Source organism: Lucilia sericata, unplaced genomic scaffold (genome assembly GCF_015586225.1).
Source record: "Lucilia sericata isolate MDLA Ls3-8-SP2 unplaced genomic scaffold, ASM1558622v1 Contig000383F_arrow, whole genome shotgun sequence".
NCBI classification, from domain to species: domain Eukaryota; kingdom Metazoa; phylum Arthropoda; class Insecta; order Diptera; family Calliphoridae; genus Lucilia; species Lucilia sericata.
In genome coordinates, this window is record NW_023994402.1 from 203,693 (window position 1) to 225,901 (window position 22,209).

The 22,209-nt window shown below is 34.4% G+C and overlaps 1 protein-coding gene across 1 annotated transcript in view; it reads right to left on the reverse strand.

The window, feature by feature from the left end:
* Positions 1-862: 862 nt before the first annotated feature.
* Positions 863-22,209, reverse strand: part of LOC119604344 — a 37,464-nt gene continuing 16,117 nt past the window's right edge. The window contains exon 2 of the mRNA XM_037956918.1: positions 863-1,782. Within this exon, the coding sequence (XP_037812846.1) occupies positions 1,114-1,782 (669 nt within the window). The 3' untranslated portion in view covers positions 863-1,113. The remainder of the gene's footprint in view (positions 1,783-22,209) is intronic.

The following is a 22,209-nucleotide window of genomic DNA, read 5'->3' on the forward strand; positions in this document are numbered from 1 at the left end:
TATCTCAATTTCAATTGATATTTTCTGAATTATAAAAAAAAATTCTCATTTTCAATTGTTCTTTTCTAAATTTCAAATGAAAAACCCCATTTTCAACTGTTCTTTTCTTAATTTCAAATGAAAAATCTCATTTACAATTGAGCTTTTCTGAATTACTGTTGAAAATGGTGTAGTTGAATTTACATAAAGTACAATCTTTTAAATTGGATCAGCAACAAAATATTGCAATCGTTTTATATATCTTACATACACGGAGTGATTTTTTTAGAGAAATCTAGACTCGTGAGCTTGAAAGGTCCAAATTCGAACCGTTTAGAAACGTCAATCCTTTTTCAAGATTCTCCCTTTTGACAGCTTTCGCAATTACTTTCCATAATCATTTCCCCTACAGCCGGTTCTTCGTACAGGAATGACCAGTATCTTATTGGTACCGGAGTGGAAATAAATCCCGGACCTTGGTTCTGCAGAGTTTGCCAGCATCGTCGTTGTAGTTGTAATCCAGGAGTCAAATCCAAGTCTGCTCAGTTGCTCTGTTCAGCAATACATTCATCATACAGAAGAGTATAGAGTTAATTTCCTTGATCTCAAAGCTAGATACCATTATGAGGAGGGCATACCAAATTATGTACAGAATTCCTTATATCGTATTTCGATCCTACTTCGTACTTAGCCCTATGGATTTTTAGACTAATTCAGAAGAAGTAGCACAATTTCTATGCTTGGACCTTAAGGTAGAACCGCCCGGATAAGAAATTAAAGTTTTTGTAAACATTGTTCAGTTCATCCAAATCTATTTTTAATACAATTAACAAAATATTAATTATTTTACAATAAGGATGAAATTGGTTAAAATCGGTTAATATTTTTCATTAAAAATGTATTCCCAATCTTTATTCGACATGAATACCTAATTTTTAAATACAATACACAGATCCATACCAATGAATAAATAAAATATATTTAATAAATATAAAAAAATATATATAAAATCAAAACGTTTAGTATTTTATTTGCAATTTAGAATTGAGTAGCTTAAAATCTAAAATTTTTTTTAACAGCTGCCTGTTAATTTTCTCACGCAAAATGTGTTAAATTTCCACAGCTGTCAAATATCTATTCCGAAGGACCATAAACATTAAAATTTAAACGTCCCTGAGAGTATACCTTCACCGACACTTGAGGATTTTCCGCAACATACGATTGAATGGAATCTCGGGAAAATGCATTTTGTTCAACTTGAATTTGTTTCAAGTGCTTGGAATTTAAACTTTTCAACGAATCACATTTTAGAGTATAATTTCCTAGTAGAGAAAGAAATTTAAGTTTCTGGCAATTCTCTAATATGGGTTCCAATAATTCATCGGTAAGTTGACAATAGTTTAGATTTAAATCTTGTATTTGGGGAGCCAATGCTAAAAGACATTTTTGACATTCTTCATCAAATTGAAAATAATGTAATTTCAATGTTTGTAAGTGCGTAGCCTGAGAGCATAGCGGTTTTAGATATTGTAGTATCAAATCGGTTGGCAATGAATAACCGGCACTTATATAGAGACTCTTTAAATTTTGTCCAATTATTTCTAGCTGCCATGTAGTGAATTCTGGTGGTTCGCGAAAGTTGACCTCAAAATGTTTCAGTTGTGCAATTCTTTCGTAAGCAACATCTTGAAATCTCGGATGCAAAGTCATAAGATTGAAAGTATCTTGTATGGTTAGATATTGTAATATTTCCATGATGCAGTCGTCATTTAAATCTAACAAGGTTTTGTTGGTGGTATTCATCTGTAAAAAAGGGATACATATTTAATATGGATTTTAATATAAGTTAACAGAAGTTTTCGATATTCCTTTATTTAAAATACAAAATACTTATATGTACACGATTTTATCATGGCTTTATCAACTGGGAATACGTTTTTAATTCGATTGGATTACTTTAAGGAGGGTCTCCAACGCAAACATAGAACACGCATGCCACTAATTATAGTCACTTGATGAATAAGGGTTTAAATTTACTTCAACAATTTAAAATAGAACAGAATTAGAACTGAACCAAGACATAACTAGAACAGAATTTGAACAGAACTAGCATAGAACCAGAACTGAAAAAAAAACTTAACTAAAACTGAACTAGAACTGAACTAAAACTGAACTAGAACTGAACTAGAACAAAACTAGGACAAAAGTAGAACATAACTAGAATATGTATAGAACAGAACTAGAACGGAACTAGAATAGAACTAGAACTGAACTAGAACAGATCTAGAACAGAACTAGAACAGAACTAGAACAGAACTAGAACAGATCTAGAACAGATCTAGAACAGAACTAGAACAGAACAGAACTAGAACAGAACTAGAACAGAACTAGAACAGAACTAGAACTGAACTAGAACTGAACTAGAACAGAACTAGAACAGAACTAGAACAGAATTAGAACAGAACTAGAACAGAACTAGAACAGAACTAGAACGGAACTAGAACAGAACAGAACTAGAACAGAACTAGAACAGAACTAGAACAGAACTAGAACAGAACTAGAACAGAACTAGAACAGAACTAGAACAGAACTAGAACAGAACTAGAACAGAACTAGAACAGAACTAGAACAGAACTAGAACAGAACTAGAACAGAACTAGAACAGAACTAGAACAGAACTAGAACAGAACTAGAACAGAACTAGAACAGAACTAGAACAGAACTAGAACAGAACTAGAATAGAACTAGAACAGAACTAGAACAGAACTAGAAAAAGAACTAGAAAAAAACAAGAACAGAACTAGAACAGAACTAGAACAGAACTAGAACAGAACTAGAACAAAACTAAAACAGAACAGAACTAGAACAAAACTAAAACAGAACTAGAACAGAACTAGACAGAACTAGAACAGAACTAGAATAGAACTAGAACAGAACTAGAACAGAACTAGAACAGAACTAGAACAGAACTAGAACAGAACTAGAACAGAACTAGAACAGAACTAGAACAGAACTAGAACAGAACTAGAACAGAACTAGAACAGAACTAGAACAGAACTAGAACAGAACTAGAACAGAACTAGAACAGAACTAGAACAGAACTAGAACAGAACTAGAACAGAACTAGAACAGAACTAGAACAGAACTAGAACAGAACTAGAACAGAACTAGAACAGAACTAGAACAGAACTAGAACAGAACAGAACTAGAACAGAACTAGAACTGAACTAGAACAGAATTAGAACAGAACTATAACAGAACTAGAACTGATTTAAAGTTGAACATAAACATTTTATTTAGTGTCTAGAGAAATGTTTTTCAAATGCTTAGATATCAGTATCGACATGGGTTTAAGAAGTAGGCCTCTTAAAGCTTCATAGTAAGGTCCCTTACTGAAAATTGTATAGCAGTTTACTTTTTGTCAAAACGTAATCCTTTCGGCTATGCTATTTAATGGCATTTAACTACCATTTTTGTTTAAGTTGTGTGTTTTTAGTCAATTCTTAATTGGTTTTTATAAGATCTAAAAGTTAAATCCTTATACAGAATTTAAATATAATATAATAAATCAAAATTTGCAAAAATTTTTGCTTATGACCTACATTAGCATACATCCAATGAAAACATTAAGGATGATTGTTCACAATGTTATATAATTTAAATATATTTTCACGACACGTTTTCCTTGTTTTTTTATTTTGGTCAAAATTTTGGTTGATAGATAAGTCTGTAGCATAATTATGTATACATATATTCACCTCGATATATACATATGTATGTATCTAACAAACCTAATCTGTTATCAAAATTGAATATAATCAAACGTGTTGTTATCAAAACTAAATAAACTAAACAAATGTTGAGATTTTCTTTTCCTCTATATTTAAATTAATTGCAAAAGAACAAAATTCAAATCCCTAAGTGAAAAAAACAACACACACATAAATGCAAAAACAAAAATAATTCTATTTGCTAGAATGTGATTAGATAGATGTTTGAAATGTGTATTATTAAATACTATAGTAGTCCAATGAATAGATAAATAAATGTCAGTCAGTCAGTTAGTACTCGTAGTATTCGCACAAAACGAGCATAATCATTTTTCATCAAAAGCTTTACGTACATTCCGACTAGAAAAATGTTTGATGTACGTGTTGCAAAACACTATTGTTCTTATATGGGCTGAGTCCACTACAAAGGCCGTATAAATGATCTGTAGCAAACACAAATCAAATAACAACGAAATCCAAATAGTCACACATACAAACACTAGAAGAAGATGCATTATGGAACTAGATGAAAGAGTGTCGTTGCTGAGTTTTTGACATTTTCACTACTAAACTAAATTTTCCACATCGTTAATTTATATTAATATGATTCTTTTTATACCCACCATCAAAAAAGATGGGGGGTATATTGATTTTGTCATTCCGTTTGTAACACATCGAAATATTGGTCATAGACCCACAAAAGTATATATATTCTGGGTCCTCATTAAATTCTAAGACGATCTAGCCATGTCTGTCCGTCTGTCCGTCTGTCCGTCCGTCCGTCCGTCTGTCTGTCTGTCTGTCTGTTGAAAGCACGATAGAGTCCGAATGAAAAGAGCTAGAGGGTTGAAATTTCACATAAATATTTCTTATAGGTAAGGTTTGTTTGGTATTGAAAATGGGCAATATCGGTCCACGTTTTCGGATAGCCCCCATACAAGTGGCCCTCGAAAAGCAGCTTTAACAGCCATAACTTGTTTAAAAATACGAATATAGCGATGAAATTCGACATAAGTAAGTTTCTTGTGATCCAAAATCACTGTGCAAAATTTTATGAGGATCGGTCCATAATTGACCCTATCCCCATATAAGGTACCCTTCAGAAAATGACTTTAACGCTCATTACTGGCTTAAAAATTCTAGTATATAGATGAAATTCGTCATAAGTAATTTTCATACGAGTCAAAATCTATCTAAAAAATTTTATGTTGATCGGTCCATGATTGACCCTACCCCCCATATAAGGTCCCCTTCAGAAAATTCCTTTAACGCTTATAACTGGCCTAATAATACGAATATATAGATGAAATTCGACATAAGTAAGTTTCATTCGAGTCAAACGAGGTTTGATGGTGGGTATATAAGATTCGGCATAGCCGAATATAACACTCTTACTTGTTTGTTATTTTATTTATACTTTTTTTGTTGTATTTTTATGTCACAACAACCACCATCATTTCACACTTTGCTTTCGCAAAATAAGCACCCAAAGTGTCACTCATTTTCAGACTTAGCATTTGCTATTTGTTGTTGTGGTTGTTTGGATCGCACCCTTATAATCGAATAAATATATACTTATCATGTTTGTAAGTATATAATGTATTTTGTATATATGTATATTTGTTAGTACCTAAGTATATAAATAAGTAGTTATAGTTTGACTCAATTCATAAAACCGGCTTTTGATTCCAGCCGCTTTGACAAAAGTGGTCTAAAGTAGAAAACAAATATAAACACAATTCTTTTAGTTGCACTGTGGTAACTAAGGTTTTTTATTTGAAACATTTTAATGAAATTTAATTTATATTATGCAAACTATTGCCGATCTATCTTTTCATAATTCCTGCGAAAAGGCGCCATGTTTAGATGTTCCATTTTCATATCCTCAAGTTTCTTCCTAGATACTAGGTCACAACTAGAACTGAAAAAAACAGAACTAGAACAAAACTAGAATAGAACTAGAACAGAACTAGAAAAGAACTAGAACAGAACTAGAACAGAACTAGAACAGAACTAGAACAGAACTAGAACAGAACTAGAACAGAACTAGAACAGAACTAGAACTGAACTAGAACTGAACTGAACTAGAACTGAACTAGAACTGAACTAGAACTGAACTGGAACTGAACTAGAACTGAACTAGAACTGAACTAGAACTGAACTAGAACTGAACTAGAACTCAACTAGAACAGACATAGTAAAGAATTAGAACACAAATAGAACAGAACTAGAACAGAACAGAACAGAACAGAACTAGAACAGAACAGAACTAGAACAGAACAGAACTAGAACAGAACTAGAACAGAACTAGAACAAACCTAGAACAGAACTAGAACAGAACTAGAACAGAACTAGAACAGAACTAGAACAGAACTAGAACAGAAATAGAACAGAACTAGAACAGAACTAGAACAGAACTAGAACAGAACTAGAACAGAACTAGAACAGAACTAGAACAGAAATAGAACAGAACTAGAACAGAACTAGAACAGAACTAGAACAGAACTAGAACAGAACTAGAACAGAACAGAACTAGAACAGAACTAGAACAGAACTAGAACAGAACTAGAACTAGAACAGAACTAGAACAGAACTAGAACAGAACTAGAACAGAACTAGAACAGAACTAGAACAGAACTAAACTAGAACTGAACTTTTTGACCTAGTATCTTCCTAGACACTAGGTCAAAATGTATTCTCAATTGCATTCACTCGCTGTCTAAATTCAGATGGCATTCTGTTAAATTGATGTGGGATACAGGCCATAAAGTCTGATAAGTGTGAGTATCTGGCGAGAAGTCTTTTTTGACCGCAGGATGAGCTTGGGACGATCTAACACCACCTCTTCGTGACCAATGTACAAACACTTTGCTCAACTACTTATGCTATCTAAACCCAGACCATCTCAGTGCCATTGCTTAATGTCCAGCAATCTTCAAATAATATCTGAAGTATTCCATGACGACAAATCACGAACTCCAAGACACTTCGTTCCTTACTTAAAGGGACGCATTGTATTAAGTCTGGTATGAACACAATCTGACATAGAAGGGATTTTTATCACTAATGATGGATGTACGCACCATGCGACCCATCACATAACTCTATTAACCACCGCATTCTTAGAGAAAAGTGTCCGACTTCACTTGGAGAAGTTCCACATCAATTCATTACCAATATTTAGTCACTTCTCTGAGGAATTCTGTTGTATCGGTACAGCACCGAACTTTTTCCGAAATATTAATTTTGACTTGCGTCAGTCTTTAAAGCGGCATTTGGGTTTCAACCACGTGCATCCCACATAGGTTAGTTCTTTTGATCAGACTGCATGACAAATGACTCCACCAATTTATAGTCCCGGCGAGCCAGAGGTTCTCGCACATAATACCTATACCTCCCGATTTCAATAACACCAATGTGATATTCGGTTCACCCAGGTAACATTTCAAGTGGTCCACTACTTATACTACAATGCTCGAATTACAAGTTGCAATTTTGAAGAGAACTTAATGGAATTTGGCACTGAAAACACTTGTATTAGGGATGTTGCTGATCAGTTAATTACTGCACCTTGACTCTGACTTTGGAGGTCATAAATATGTTAAATAGTATACATCGTCTCCTAAAAAGTCGGCACTTTAGGTCACGATGTAATAAAGAATATCCTAGGAGTATTCTTTGGAAAAGTATACTTCGGTGTCTGAGTTAAAAATTTGTCATTATTAGGTTGCTTGGGATCAATAGGTTTATTTGGCACAGCATTTTTTTGTATATCCGGGACGTCAATAAGATGTTAATGGGGTCGTGCTTCAAATAATGCTATATTAGAAACTCTGCCAGATCAGATAGTTAACTTACTTGGCTCTATAATAACTCTAGGGCTTTCACGTGTGCGATTAAGGCTATTGACAGTCGTGATGACAGGTTTTTAGGATCTTAACTTCTGCTAAAGTTGCAATAATGAGGATGATGAGGGGAACACCTTTTGTCTCTGTGTCCTGCTTTGTTTTTAGAATGGCCACCATAGGCTGTGCTTATTTGCATGTCTTGGGAGATTCCTTTGACCTAAGTTCGAAAAATAAATCCTTTATTCGCGCCATAGGTTGGTTTGCCATGACCTACCTTAGATACATTGATATCAATTTTGATAGGTCGAGGTTTTGATTCGTTTGGGTGTCATAACAGTACCTTTTTCTGGTCCCAAATGAATCACTTTTCCGCGGAATGCCACTAAATGCTAACCTACTCAGAAACTCGCTAAAATGGACCATAAATTTCTCCGAGTGGAGTTGCACCTTCCATTTCTGCCTCTTCTCAGAAACTCTTATAGAGACAATTTGACTAATACGAACTTTGACTGTATGTTAGCTAGTTATGGCACAAGTCTGACATTAATTTTTTCCTATGGAATCAATGACCCTTTAAACTACTGTACATCATACTATGATTATATGTGAGCAAATAATATCACTGTTAAATTTTATTAAATATTTGTTGCTTTTGTTTGAATTTTCATAGAGATGCTGTTTTCTTAATGTTTGTTTGTTTGTGTATGTTTAAGTTTGTTTGCATGTGTTTGTTAAAGTTCCATAGACGACACACTCTGGGTTAACTGTGGCGCGACCTATGGCGACGCAATGTTTATCTAAATTGTTATTTTTTCACACTCACGCAGTTCAATGAGTTCGTAAAAATTACGTTTGGGACTCTGTGTTTTACGAGTAGTGAGAGTGTGTATGTGTTAGATACACATACACGGGACTATGTCGCACAAATACTGTCATAGAAATCTTGTTAAATTTAAACCCCAAAGACCAAATGTTACGGTTGTAGGTTTAAGGTTGTTTGTTATTTTTTGGAGCGATTTGGATAAGAACGAAATAGTTGCACCCTTAAAAGTGATATAATGGAAAAGCTTCCATCATTATTCAAAATGAATAATTATGGATTTGTGAATATACACAAAGAAGTAACTAATTTTTAGGAGTTATTATGGGTCTTCTGATATACATCTTCTCTTTATCACCTGATCCTCAAGATACAGCTTTATTTAAATGAATAGTGTAAAAAATAAGCATATCAAAGATATTGTAGTTCTTTGATCGTGTCGATCTACTAGAGTTTTTAGTTCGTGCAACTTTTCACGTGGATATGTTACAAATTCAATAACAGACTAATGTTTTGTTCATTGTGCTTATATGTATTTAAGAAACGATATATTTAAAAATATAAAATAATACGTACAAATATGTGTAAGTATACTCGAGTAAAGTATGTGCATGATCTGAGCAACCCTGCAGTCTTTGGAACTCTCATAAAAGCAATTCACCAATTTTTAGAAAATCAATTTTTTTTTTCATTCTTGAACAAATACTTAAGCGTGTGAGTTAGATAAGTAATCTTGGGGTAAGAATGTATTCTCTAGTACATCAAAAGCCCTCATAGAGTTGTATATTTGTAGAAAGGCCATTGGTACATGCTGGGGTATAAACCCGAGAAATGTTCACTGGCTATTTGAGACTGTTATTAAAGCAATAATGGTATATGGAGTAGTTGTCTGGAGGCATGTGCTTGAAAAGGCTTTACACAGACAATATCTTGAAAAAGTTATGAGATCTTCTGATATTCTCATTACCGGTGCTCTAAGAACAACTCCCTCAAAGGTTTTGTTTGCTTTGCTCAACTGGTTTCCAAATGGCAAGGATTTGTTCCAAGAGACACACGAAAATCAGTGATTTTCTACCAAATGCCCGCGATGCTGTTGAATCTTGTCTCTACGGAGTCTCAAGAATCGCTCCTTCAGTTGAATAGCTGATTCCAAATCTAAGACAACGACAGCAGTTGGTGGTGGAATCTTTATTGAAGAATCTGTAAGTAAAATCTCTTTTAGAGTCAATGATGATTGTAGCATCCTTCAAGCTGAAATATCAGCGACGAAATGGGTGTCGAATTGTCTAATAGAGATCAGAATTAATACTAATAGTCCACATCTAAACTTGTCCATGAATGCCGGACATATATCAATGATATTGCGAGACAAAGTGAACTGGAAATAGGCGAAGTCTATGCAGTTCCACTACCTGTAATTAACAAAACAGATAGTAAACATGAATGCCGGACATATCTCAATGATATGGCGAAACATTCAAACGTTACCCTTATATGGGTCAAAGGACACAATTATATTGCCGATACTATAGCAAGAATGTGAGCTGGAAATAAGCTAGGTCTGAGCAGTTCCACTACCTGTAATTAAAAAAAACAGATCGTTGATATCTGTAATTCTCAGGAACGTTGGTCGAGTGAATACACGTGATTAATTTCTAGAACGCTGTGGCCTAATTAGGTAATCTGATAACGGTCATAACCGGTCACTGTAAATTTGTTAACCACGCATCCATATAACTACTTCTGTAGTAGTCGTCAGAGTGTGAATGAAGAGAAAACAATAGTCCAACTTCTATTTAACTGCCCAGCCCTGAAAATAGCTCGAAACCGAATTCTATGTGCAATCTACAACAATGATCTATCGGATCTATCGAATGTTCAATTAAAACGAGTTGTCGTATTATTATATTCGTCAAAATGGGTGAGAACTTCATAGTTTCATTAGTCTGGAAGTAATCATCTTAACACGTCTCTATTTTCAGTGACATCATCTCTCTCATTTCCTTCTCTTGCAGGAATTCTTACAAAGGCATCAACTTAAACCCAAGTAATGCTGCTTTTTAGTACCTATTTAACTTAACCTTGGTCAATATCTAACTTAACCTAGTTCGATAACTTGGGAATTTACCGAACATTCCATATCGCGCTAGCTATAATCCAAACAAGCAGACCTTAAACGATGACAATTATAGCAAATTGCAATTTTTCCATAAACGATCAGTGTTACTAACTACTATCAAACCCACTCTCCACGAAAAGTCGTCAACAACACATTTTACCAACCTGGACGAATGAAGTAAAGCTAACCCTTGGCATCGTGGTCGATGGAGTCAAAATTCCGACCGTACACCACCCAAAAATCTTGGGGGTCACATTTGATAGCCTATTTATTTCCTCAGTTCACGACACTGCAATCACGCATAAATTGTGAAGTAGATACAAGGTTCTTAAAGTGCTAGCCGGCAGAACTAGGGGTATGAATAAAGAAACCTTGTTAGCTATATATAAAACGATTGATCGGTCAGTGGTTAATTATGCTGCTCCAGTGTGGTCACCTTCGCTCAGTGATACCCATTGGAGAAACCTTCAAAGCTGCCTAAATGCCGCTCTAAGGACTGTAACGGGCTGCCTACAAATTACCTCGGAACATCACCTGCACGAGGAAACGAAGGTCCTCCCAGTCAAGGAACACAATGTCATGTTTACTAAGCAGTTCCTCCTGGGATGTCATCGGAAGGATCATTCCGACTTTAACATCACACAGTTGGATACTCCCCCGAGGCATGTCAGGTAGCATAATCCATTAGAACAGTCCTCGTATACGGCAGCTTTGAACGACATTCATAGATACGCCATAAATTCCGCAGTCGCAGTATACCGCATAAATATCGTACTTGGAGGTCGCAGACACTTAAGAAAACCTGCCGCGGAAAACAAGAGTAGTTCTGGCACAACTAAGAACGCGATGAAGCAACAGGCTCAATGCCTTCTGGTCACGTATAGACCGTGCCGTCTCAACACTGAAATCTTTAAAGCATGGATCCCAGATAGAATGTCACATTCAAATGGAATATTAGAGCAAATAGATAGAATCCTTTGGTAAACGTGTGACTGGGGGACAAAACGAGACTGGGCCTCTATATTGAAGACTTAAAAAAGGAAACAGTTAGTTAATAAGCCGAAATCAGTTGAAACATTTAACTGAATACTGTTTCATAAGAAAGCTTGGATACATATGGATACCAGGCCGCTCGGGAGTAGTCGGCAATGAAAGAGTAAATGCTTTTGCTTTAAAGAGAACTTGAGGAAGTTAACCTAACGAACGGAAAACTATTTGAAACAACGACGACTGATTTAAAAATATAGGCGAAAGAATCCCATAAGGCCCCTTGACACATTGGGTTGAACCACAAAGATCCTATGGTGACCGTAACGAGAACAGGACGATAAGCCATCTCAGGATAAGCAAGTCTGAATTGATAGTACGTATTCTGAGTGGACACACAGGATTACAGATTACAGGATTATACTAGATTTGCGGATTCAGATGAATTTTGAACTTCCTTTGTCATGCTTTCTTCGAAATAAGATCCAAATGTATTGGGAGCGATATTACTACGGATATAACATCCCTCACGAACACTGATTGGAAAATTCTTGGGAACTACGTCTAGGAAACTGAGTTTTTGACGTTTATTGATCACTATTTAAGGATTTTGTTTTTAACTAACATTTTCCATTAAAAGGAACAAAGTGGCAAATTAATGATGATTTCAGTACTGCAGGAAATGCTTACCGACAACATCATTGTCATTAACACCATCGAACAAAGCAGAGCAGTAGAGCGAGCAAATGGGTAAGTGTGTGAGTATGCATGTAGTTGAGAGGAAGGAAATAAAGTTAAATTTAAAGATTAAATAAAAATTCAATTTGATTTTCTATTGTGCTTAAGCTCTTATTAGCAGTATCATGGCGCTGCTGCAGCAAAAACGACCAAAGCAGCTTCTAACACGCCTCTCAACAAAAAATTGCAATGCCTACGAATACAATAACAAAATAATATTTACTAGATACGATAATAACTTTATGTGTTTTTAAGGATTTTCTATATGGAATTTATTATTTTGTTTGTTTTAAAAATTCTTTTCAAATACCTTTTTGTTGTTTTTCTTTTCTAATTTTATTAGATGATGTTTTTTTTATTTTATTTAAGATAATTTTCATAATCCTCTATATGCATTCCAATCATATAATTTTGTTTTGTCATAATCATCAACTTGCGGGTGTTGTTCATTATTATCATCGTTAACAACATCATAAAATAATAGAGAGTCTATTTAAGAACAATGGCAAGGACATTTGTTTTATTTTATTACATAACAACAACAAAAATAAATTGTAGAAGGAACCGTCTACAACAGCTACAACAATAATGGTAACTTGTTGTCCATAAACATGCCATTATATTGAATTTAATTATACAGTTAGAGAATAAAACCCACTTTGTTTTTTATACCCATCATCATAACCAGATGAGCTACAATTTTAAGTGAATATTCATAGTTTGTTAAGCATGTTTGTAACTTTCTACTTAAATACATATTCGATTTGGAAGAAAGCTTTGCTATCATCAAAATAGGTTTTGTCATCGTATATATATTTTGTTATAGTGTATCATAATAATAATAAGTACCATGTCCTGTAATATGGACAGAAGCTCTCTATAACATCACCATATACAATTGGATAATGATAAAATTTAATTACGACATAAAGAATATTGTAATTATATATACACAAACACATTACTAACAAATAAACATACATATGTATACAAATTATACATACATATGTATGTATGTAAACATAGGGTAGTGACATATTCTTTTTGTTTACAAAGAATATGATGCAAATCAAATTTTATGTAAAAAAATTGCAATTTGACAGATGTATCACCAACTAGTAATTGTTTTTATAAATGTATGGAATGACTTAGGTACATTTTAGATTATGTGGACAGTTTTACTGAAAGGATTTATAAGAAGGTAATCTGGATAAACAAACATTTTACTTCATTGTATTACAAAGAGTAGTTAATTACTTCAAAATTAAGTTTCGAATCTTGTCGTTTTAAAGTCTATCACTTAGAAATTTTATTCCGCAATCAGTTTGCATTAAAACCTTTAATATTTCCTAGGTGAATATTTCCTATTTATGCGTATTGACAGCTCTACAATTAAATCTTATTTGGAGATTACTATTTTGGGGGGTAATGAAGGTTTTCACTTCCAGCACTTATAATAACTTGTCTAATCATAATTCCCTCTAGAATTATAGTTTCAAACATTATAGTTATAGCATTTGGCTAAATCCAAACATATTGGACATTATATTGCCACCAGGCGTACCCGATCGCATACCAGTAACAGTAATTTTCGGAAACCCAGATAAGAGATCGTGTTACATGGATGACTCGAAACTGGGAGGCAAAACGGGTGAGGTGATCTACACTAAAGAATCGGAAACCTAACTCTTAATCACAACACTAGCCTTTAGGCAGTAGTTCGTGCTATCAAAGAATATGTAAAATAGATGAGATTGAATATGGCTCTAAAAGTGGTTACTAGACGATATTAAGCTGTAGAATAAGTTGCGAATGTGGGAGGTTGAAACTATGAATTTCAATATCTTATAATATATTTTTTGACTACACTTTATATCCATTTACAGCATGCACAAGTTTCACAAAAGCTGGACAACATCTGATTGTAGACTTTTTAAACGTCAAAGGTGACACCTCTGTATACTTTGTGGCACTACGTTGATTAAAGCTTATGAAATACTGATGGACATGAATATGAGGCGGTATTCAGCCGAATGACTCTTATTTTTAGACATTTTGACTAAATCCAAACATATTGGACATTACATTGCCACCAGGCGTACCCGATCGCATATCAGTAACAGTAATTTTCGGAAACCCAGATAAAGAAATCCTGGTCAAGCGGTACTTTAGAGCAAAGCCTTGCAGAAATCTGTTGTTACATAGATGGCTCGAAACTTGGAGGCAAAACGGGTCAGGTGATCTACACTAAAGAATTGGAAACCGAATTCTTAATCAAAACACTAGCCTTTAGGCAGTACTTCGTGCTATCAAAGAATATGTAAAATATATGGGATTGAATATGGCTCCAACAGTGGTTACCAGACATATTTGACGTTAAGAGAGTCATAAGTGAATACTCTTCCGATAGTAAGCTGTATGTTATATGTTTACCCGGCCACTGGGGGGTTATTGGAGCTATGAAAGAGGAATAGACTTCTGCTATCACAGAATATGTAAAATAGATGGGATTGAATTTGGCTCCAACAGTGGTTACCAGACATATTTGACGTTAAGAGAGTCATAAGTGAATACTCTTCCGATAGTAAGCTGTATGTTATATGTTTACCCGGACACTCGGGGGTTATTGGAGCTATGAAAGAAGAATGGACTTGCTATAAAGGGAAGGGAACTTAAGGATGTTAATCTGGCGAATGCAACGTGTGATGAATTAATAACATGGACAAAAGAATGCAAAGGTTGTTAGGACCACCAATATCCTATGGGGTTTTAGAACAGAACGAATGAATTATTCAAAGTTTAATATGATGTTATGTATAATTAGTGGATACATAAGTTTACGAGCACAGTTATACAAAATTTTATAAACGTATGCAGACGAAACTGAAGCATACCGAGAAGACGTTGAAACTTTAGAATTCTTTATACGTCATTGGCACGTTTTCCTTTAAATTACATCGAAATATGCAAAATTTTAAGAAACTACTTCAATAAAATGAATTTCGGATCATTAAGCGATAATTCCTTTTATTGATCGTGATGAATATAAGGGTTTTTCATCAAAGGAGCGCAAATTAGTCCCAATAGCGCCTAGATGGATGTTTTGGAACTGATGTGATATAATCCTAAACTATTTTGAATGATGTCCGGATACAGTTATCATAAACGACATTAACATCGTCGTCATGCTATTTCTCACCACCATCATCTGTACCGTAATCGAATGTATAACATCCGAAGAAGAATACAAATTCTACCTTAGCTCACACCCTCGATTAATTTCTACAGAATTACAGCAGTATAGTTAAACCTCCATCACTTGTTCGTAATGTTCGAGTAATAGCAAAAGATCATCAGATATCAGAAGAATTTCAGCAGTATAAATCTCCACCACTTGATCTTAATGTTCGAGACCTAGCAAATGATTAACAGACATAATAGCAGAGTATCTTGATCATCACCACTATATAATATGGTGAGCAGTAGTTTCTCTTGAATACACCATTTACTCATAATCGTTTTAGTGGATCAAGCCATCTTTCGTCTCTAAGTCCCATCCATACATAAAACTTGATTTTCCTGAAAATGCAAAGTTTTCGGATATTTTGGTGGTATTACTACTAATATTGGTTTTCTCTTCTATTTATTTATTATAAATTTAGCATGTTGCTTATCTAATCAACAAGTTTTTCGATTTTTCATGTTTATCTACTTAACACACATTATCGCTATAGGCAAAACGGATCAGGTGATCTACACTAAAGAATTGGAAACCGAATTCTTAATCACAACACTAGCTTTTAGGCAGTAGTTCGTGCTATCACAGAATATGTAAAATAGATAAGTGCATACTCTTCCAATAGTAGCTGTATGTTATATGTTTACCCGGACACTCGGGGGTTATTGGAGCTATGAAAGAGGAATGGACTTGCTATAAAGGGAAGGGAACTTAAGGAAGTTAATCTGGCTGAATTAATAACATGGACAAGAGAATCCCACTTGGAATAATGCAGCGAATGTTAGGACCACCAACATCCTATGGGGTTTTAGAATAGAAAGAGAATCCTCCTTAGAATGAATTATTCATATTTTAATATGATGTTATGTATAATAAGTGGATACACAATTTTACGAGCACAGTTATACAAAATTTGATAAACGAATGCAGACAAAACAGAAGCATACCGAGAAGACGTTGAAACTTTAGAATTCTTTATCCGTCATTGGCACGCTTTCCTTTAAATTACATCGAAATATGCTAAATTTTAAGAAAATGAGTTTCGGATCATTAAGCGATAATTCATTTTATAGATCGCAATAAATATAAGGTTTTTCCACATCAGCCCCAATAGCTCCTAGATGGATGTTTTGGAACTGATGTAATATAATCCTTCTACCAACCTAAACTATTTTTAATAATGTCCGGATACAGTTATCATAAACGACATTAACATCGTCGTCATGCTATTTCTCACCACCGTCATCTGTACCGTAATCGAATGTATAACATCTAAAGAAGTATACAAATTCTACCTTAGTTCGCACCCTCGATTAATTTCAACAGAATTACAGCAGTATAGTTAAACCTCCATCACTTGTTCGTAATGTTCGAGTAATAGCAAAAGATCATCAGATATCAGAAGAATTTCAGCAGTATAAATCTCCACCACTTGATCTTAATGTTAGAGTCCTAGCAAATGATTAACAGACATAATAGCAGAGTATCTTGATCTTCACCACTATATAATATGGTGAGCAGTAGTTTCTCTTGAATACACCATTTACTCATAATCGTTTTAGTGGATCAAGCCATCTTTCGTCTCTAAGTCCCATCCATACATAAAACTTGATTTTCCTGAAAATGCAAAGTTTTTCGATATTTTGGTGGTATTACTACTAATATGGGGTTTCTCTTCTATTTATTTATTATAAATTTAGCATGTTGCTTATCTAATCAACAAGTTTTTCGATTTTTCATGTTTATCTACTTAACACACATTATCGCTATAGTCATTCACGCACATTTACTATGTGCTATATTTTCCATTCAACCCCTTTTACTAACCGGCTTTAAGGGCAATCAAAATATCAATAAAATTCAATACAAACAAGTACAATAAAATTGTATGTATAGGAGGAGGGTTAAAATACCCTGTAGTTTTGCAAGGAGTTAAGGTAACGCTATATAATCGGAGAGAAATTAATAAGACATCATTCACTTTAGTGACCCATATTATACCTGATGAGGATATCAGTGGTCATTTTAGTGACTCTAAGTAATCGGGAGAAATATAGTAGTTAGATAAGTATTCAGAGTTAATGATATTAATTTTAGCTAAAATCACTAGTTTAAGACATCCGTCCCGAACTGCCGGGTATATACAAATACATGTGAACATATACAATTCCGATGTTGATGACTTTTAGACCATAAAACCCAAATAAGTTAAAAACAAATATGGAAAACGAATCCATTTGTAGCGAATAAAAATAAATATGTACATGATAGGAGTGTGAAAATGCGGGAGTTTTAAGCCAATTTCAATTAAATTAAAAGTGCCTGCTTAAATACGAAAAATGTTTGCAATTTCGACACCTCCAACGTTTTGATGGTGAAATTGTAACCTTTTTGCCCCATTGTTAATGTCTCCAATCAATTGAAATACGTAAATTGCTAAACACTTCAGTTTGATTAAAATAAAATAACATTTTTGCAATAAGATGCTTTCAGTAAAATTGAAAAAATGAAAATCTTAAATCTCAAAATTTTCTTTTTTAAATTTATTAAATTCTACTTCTATTTCAAAATATTCATGAATTTTTACTTAGATTGCAACTAGTGCATGCATTTGTGGCAAGAACTAAATTGTATTTGTTTACAAATATGTGCAACAACAGCATCCTTCAATTAGCGGTTTTCCTTATGGCAACAACATCTTTAATCTTCTTCCACTTTTGTACTCCCGTAAAAATTACATACATATGTACGTATGAATGATGTGGTGAATGTTGTTACAAGTGGTACGTGACATTTCCTAAATCACTTCTAGTAGTTGTTTGTGTTCCCATATACATGTGTTATGTTGTGATTATTTGTTGGATTTTTGTTGTTGTTATTGTTTTCTGTAAAAAATACCGTCATTTAAGGGCAAAATATTGTTGTTGATAACATGTTGTAACATGAATTTGAGAATGCAATTGTTGCATCATTGTACTGCCATTGAATGCGTGTTGCATTTGTATGACCAAATGCATTCACATTCATTGTTTGTCTCAAGTAAATAAATTATTTGAATTGTTACAAATGCATCAAGATTGTCATGCACTGGGGAGAAATTCAAACAATTTTGGAATGCTGTCAGAGATTTTAAGGAGTTTAATATTCAGTTAATGTTAGTCTATACATGGCAGCCGATTTTATGTAATGCAATGATCCGGGTTATTCAAACAAAGGTTTTCAACTTCACTAAAACCATACATTTATCATTTACGGAGCAACATTTCCGATATTGCTACTCCAAATTCTGGTAACTTATGACCAATTTGAATTAAATTCGTCACCCCCTTTCTTTGAAATATGCCAATATCTGTAACATATCCATCAAATTGTTTGGGCAGGAACTGCCCTGGACTGTGTCAACAACGAAATTTTTATTATTAAAACACTGCCTCAGTCTAGAAGCACCTGCTCTTGCAACATATATTGTTTATATTTCGTCTAAATCAGCTCTTAGACTAAGGGAAACTGAAATACAATTGTATAGATGGCATGGCACCGTTCTACAAAATGTAGGTGGACCGAATTTGAAACAACAGACGGATCATATACATATGCCTGCACTAAGCTTTTATGGGACTTTTGGAAAAGAAATACCAACAAAATAAAAATGAACTGCCGGTTCATAAAGTGTTATGAGTACTGAGCTTCATTTTCTTCAGAATTAATAATGCTTGTATTGCTTTTCGGGATGAAATTTGCGCAATCAATGTGACCGCGAGAAACAATCGAAAACTAAATCTCGATGGCTCCGCTAGGTTAGGTTAGGTTGATAGGAGGATGTATACTACATCAAATCCGAAGAAATACACCTAGGCCACTATCGGGCATGTTGTGCGCTCCGGTAGGTTAGTATTTTATATTATAGTCTGGTAGACCTGAGGTGGTGATTTCCTTTCCCACCTACTGGTTAAGGAGCGCAAAATAGGCTCTATAGAGGCCTACATGCTCCTTTCAAACTAACTAACTAAATCTCTAGACATAGACAATATTACATTTCTCGATGCAATTATCTCGAACGTGAAAGGTTGACAGCCCAACCACGACAATACTCTTTCTAATTGATATGAATTCTAGAACGTGAGGAGATTTAGGACATTAAAGTTGCCTTCAAATGAGCAATTAACGGTTCATCTCGAACTTTTGTAAAAGAATATACAATTTCTCTTGGTTTCGGTATTGATCACTATCGAGAAATGGATGACATAAAATCGGACTTCAGGTGGTCCAATTATACTACTTGCAGAATATTCAAAATGCTAATTGCCTAGTCATTCAGGCTGAAGGACGTTGACTTTTATTAGGTACTATATGATTGGATTTACGCCCGATCGTATGGGCGCAGACTGGCATATATTGGTGCAAACCTCTTTCATGATTAGGACTGTTTCAATGATGTGTAAGTAAATAATCTAATAAAAGTTGTTAGGTGTACTGAATGGTTCTCTCTAGGATCATATGAATAACAAGACCGCAATGGCTTAAATTACCTCTAAATATTCTCGCTAAATTAATACCTCCCCATGTAACTTCGAACTGCAATCATAACAACGGTTTAAAGAATTCTAGTCTGTAAAGGATTCAACGTTCTCTGAAGAGATCGCCTACTTTTATCAAAATACCGATCAGTAAGAGCTCTTTTTAGTTACCGTTTATTATGCAAGATGCCTTGGGAAAACAAAATTGTGTGATAAACTACGCAATATGGCAGTAGTTTCATTATAATGGACAGAATATCCGACGGCCAGACAGGTTCGATTAAAAAATTTTATCGTCTCTGAACGCATTCAGTACATAAACTTCAAAACAGCAAACTGTAATGGCGTCAGAGAATTTATCGACTACAGTTATCTCCCAGTACCCTATAATTTACACAAAGAAGTCCCATATCACTTAAAGAACTAGTTCTTAGTTGTGTAAGAGTAAGTTGTGGGTCGTAGTTCGATATTTCGCAAACCTAAAGGAGAAAGATGACATGTTTATAAAATTAATTTTGAACTGTCATGGCGCCAGAGAATTCATCGATCTACGGTAATTTACTAATCCCTGATTTACATAGAAAAGATATTCCATGAAATTGCCACCGCGGAAGCCGCACTTCTCAACAGAGGCAGTTAGGATAACAAATGGGGTAATATCAGTTATTCGCTAACAGAATAGATGGTTAATTTGATGGTACATTTTCAGTACAGGAGTTAGTAAGTTGTGGGTCACAGTTTGCTCTTTTGCAAGACCGAGACAAGGTTTATACACTTAATTTTTTCCGATCATGAATCGTAATCGCGGCGGAGAATTCATCGATCTTATCTTCAATGACCCCCTGTATCCTCTTATTAACACAGAGCGAAAGTTCCATGAAACTATCACCGCAGAAGCCATTCTATTTATTCCTAATGGTCGCATTTCTTTTGTAAGGCTGCACTTTCCAACAGAGGCAGTGAGGATAAGATAAAGGAATATTTGCATTCGCTAACTTTCAGGAGTTATGTAGTAAGTTGTCGTTCGTAGTTCGATCTTTCGCAAACCAAACGGAAAAGGATGACAGGATCGCCCAAAAGCTTATACATCTAATTTTTTCTCATTATGAACTAAGGAGACTAACTAAATGTTGTTCATAATCATCACAGTCTTGGAGTTTCGGAAACGCTACAGTCTGAAGTTGCTGAACCCTTCAACACCGCAAAATCATTCAGGGATATTAAACCCATGGGAATCAAATATCTGAAAAAGATTTTAAATCTACGACTAAATAACCTAGCCATACTCAATGCCTCGATAAAGGGTAATGTTATTTTGGTTCTCTAGATAGGGAAGAATCAAAATCCAATGGTTTATGTTGACATCTTTCTGTTACCAGTAGCAGCAACTGTAGCTCGCCTCTCTCTTCTGCTTCTCACAGAATATACATATGTAGTGGATATTCAGTAGAGTCGTTCATACAGTTTAGAAACAAATTATCAAAACCTCATAAGGTTTAACAAGGATTTATCAAGGTTATCTTAACATAATTATGATCCCATTTATAGAAAGATTTTGAAAATGTCTATAATTAGGGAATAATTTCTTTGAGAGTACTGCATGAATGCATCTAAAAATTCTAGGAACATTTTTCTGTTCTTTTGAGGCACATTCAAATTGAGTTTCTTTTCCTAAAATAATGAGTGCTTTTTTCCCAGTAAAGATTTTCTTGTCTTAATTATTACTTAGAATTACTTGCTACAACACTTCAAACATTTTCTTGTACCTTCTCTCATGCCATTCGCTGACATTTCCATTTAACCCTCTTTTCTGATTTAGTTGTTATTTTCTATTTAAATATCAAATTAATGTTAAACTGGTTAAATGTTATGTAAAAAATGTTTAATCATTATTACGTTGCTGTTGTCGCATGTTGTTGTCGTGGCTTCTGTATATCCAGCACACACGCCCTAACTTATAATGAGCATTAAGAATTCATTGTCGTCCTTTTGGCGTCAATTGTCAACAGGGTTGTAGTCATTTAGCCTGGTGGTAGTTAGTTAATGTTACTGTTATCATCTTTGGTGTGAACCCGAATCCTGTGTTGGGAATTAAGAACTTTTCTTTATTAAGCGATGACAATGACCAACAAACACACAGACTGTTGATTCGTTCTGCAATTGAGGGTAGTGATTTATTTGACAAAAAGTGTT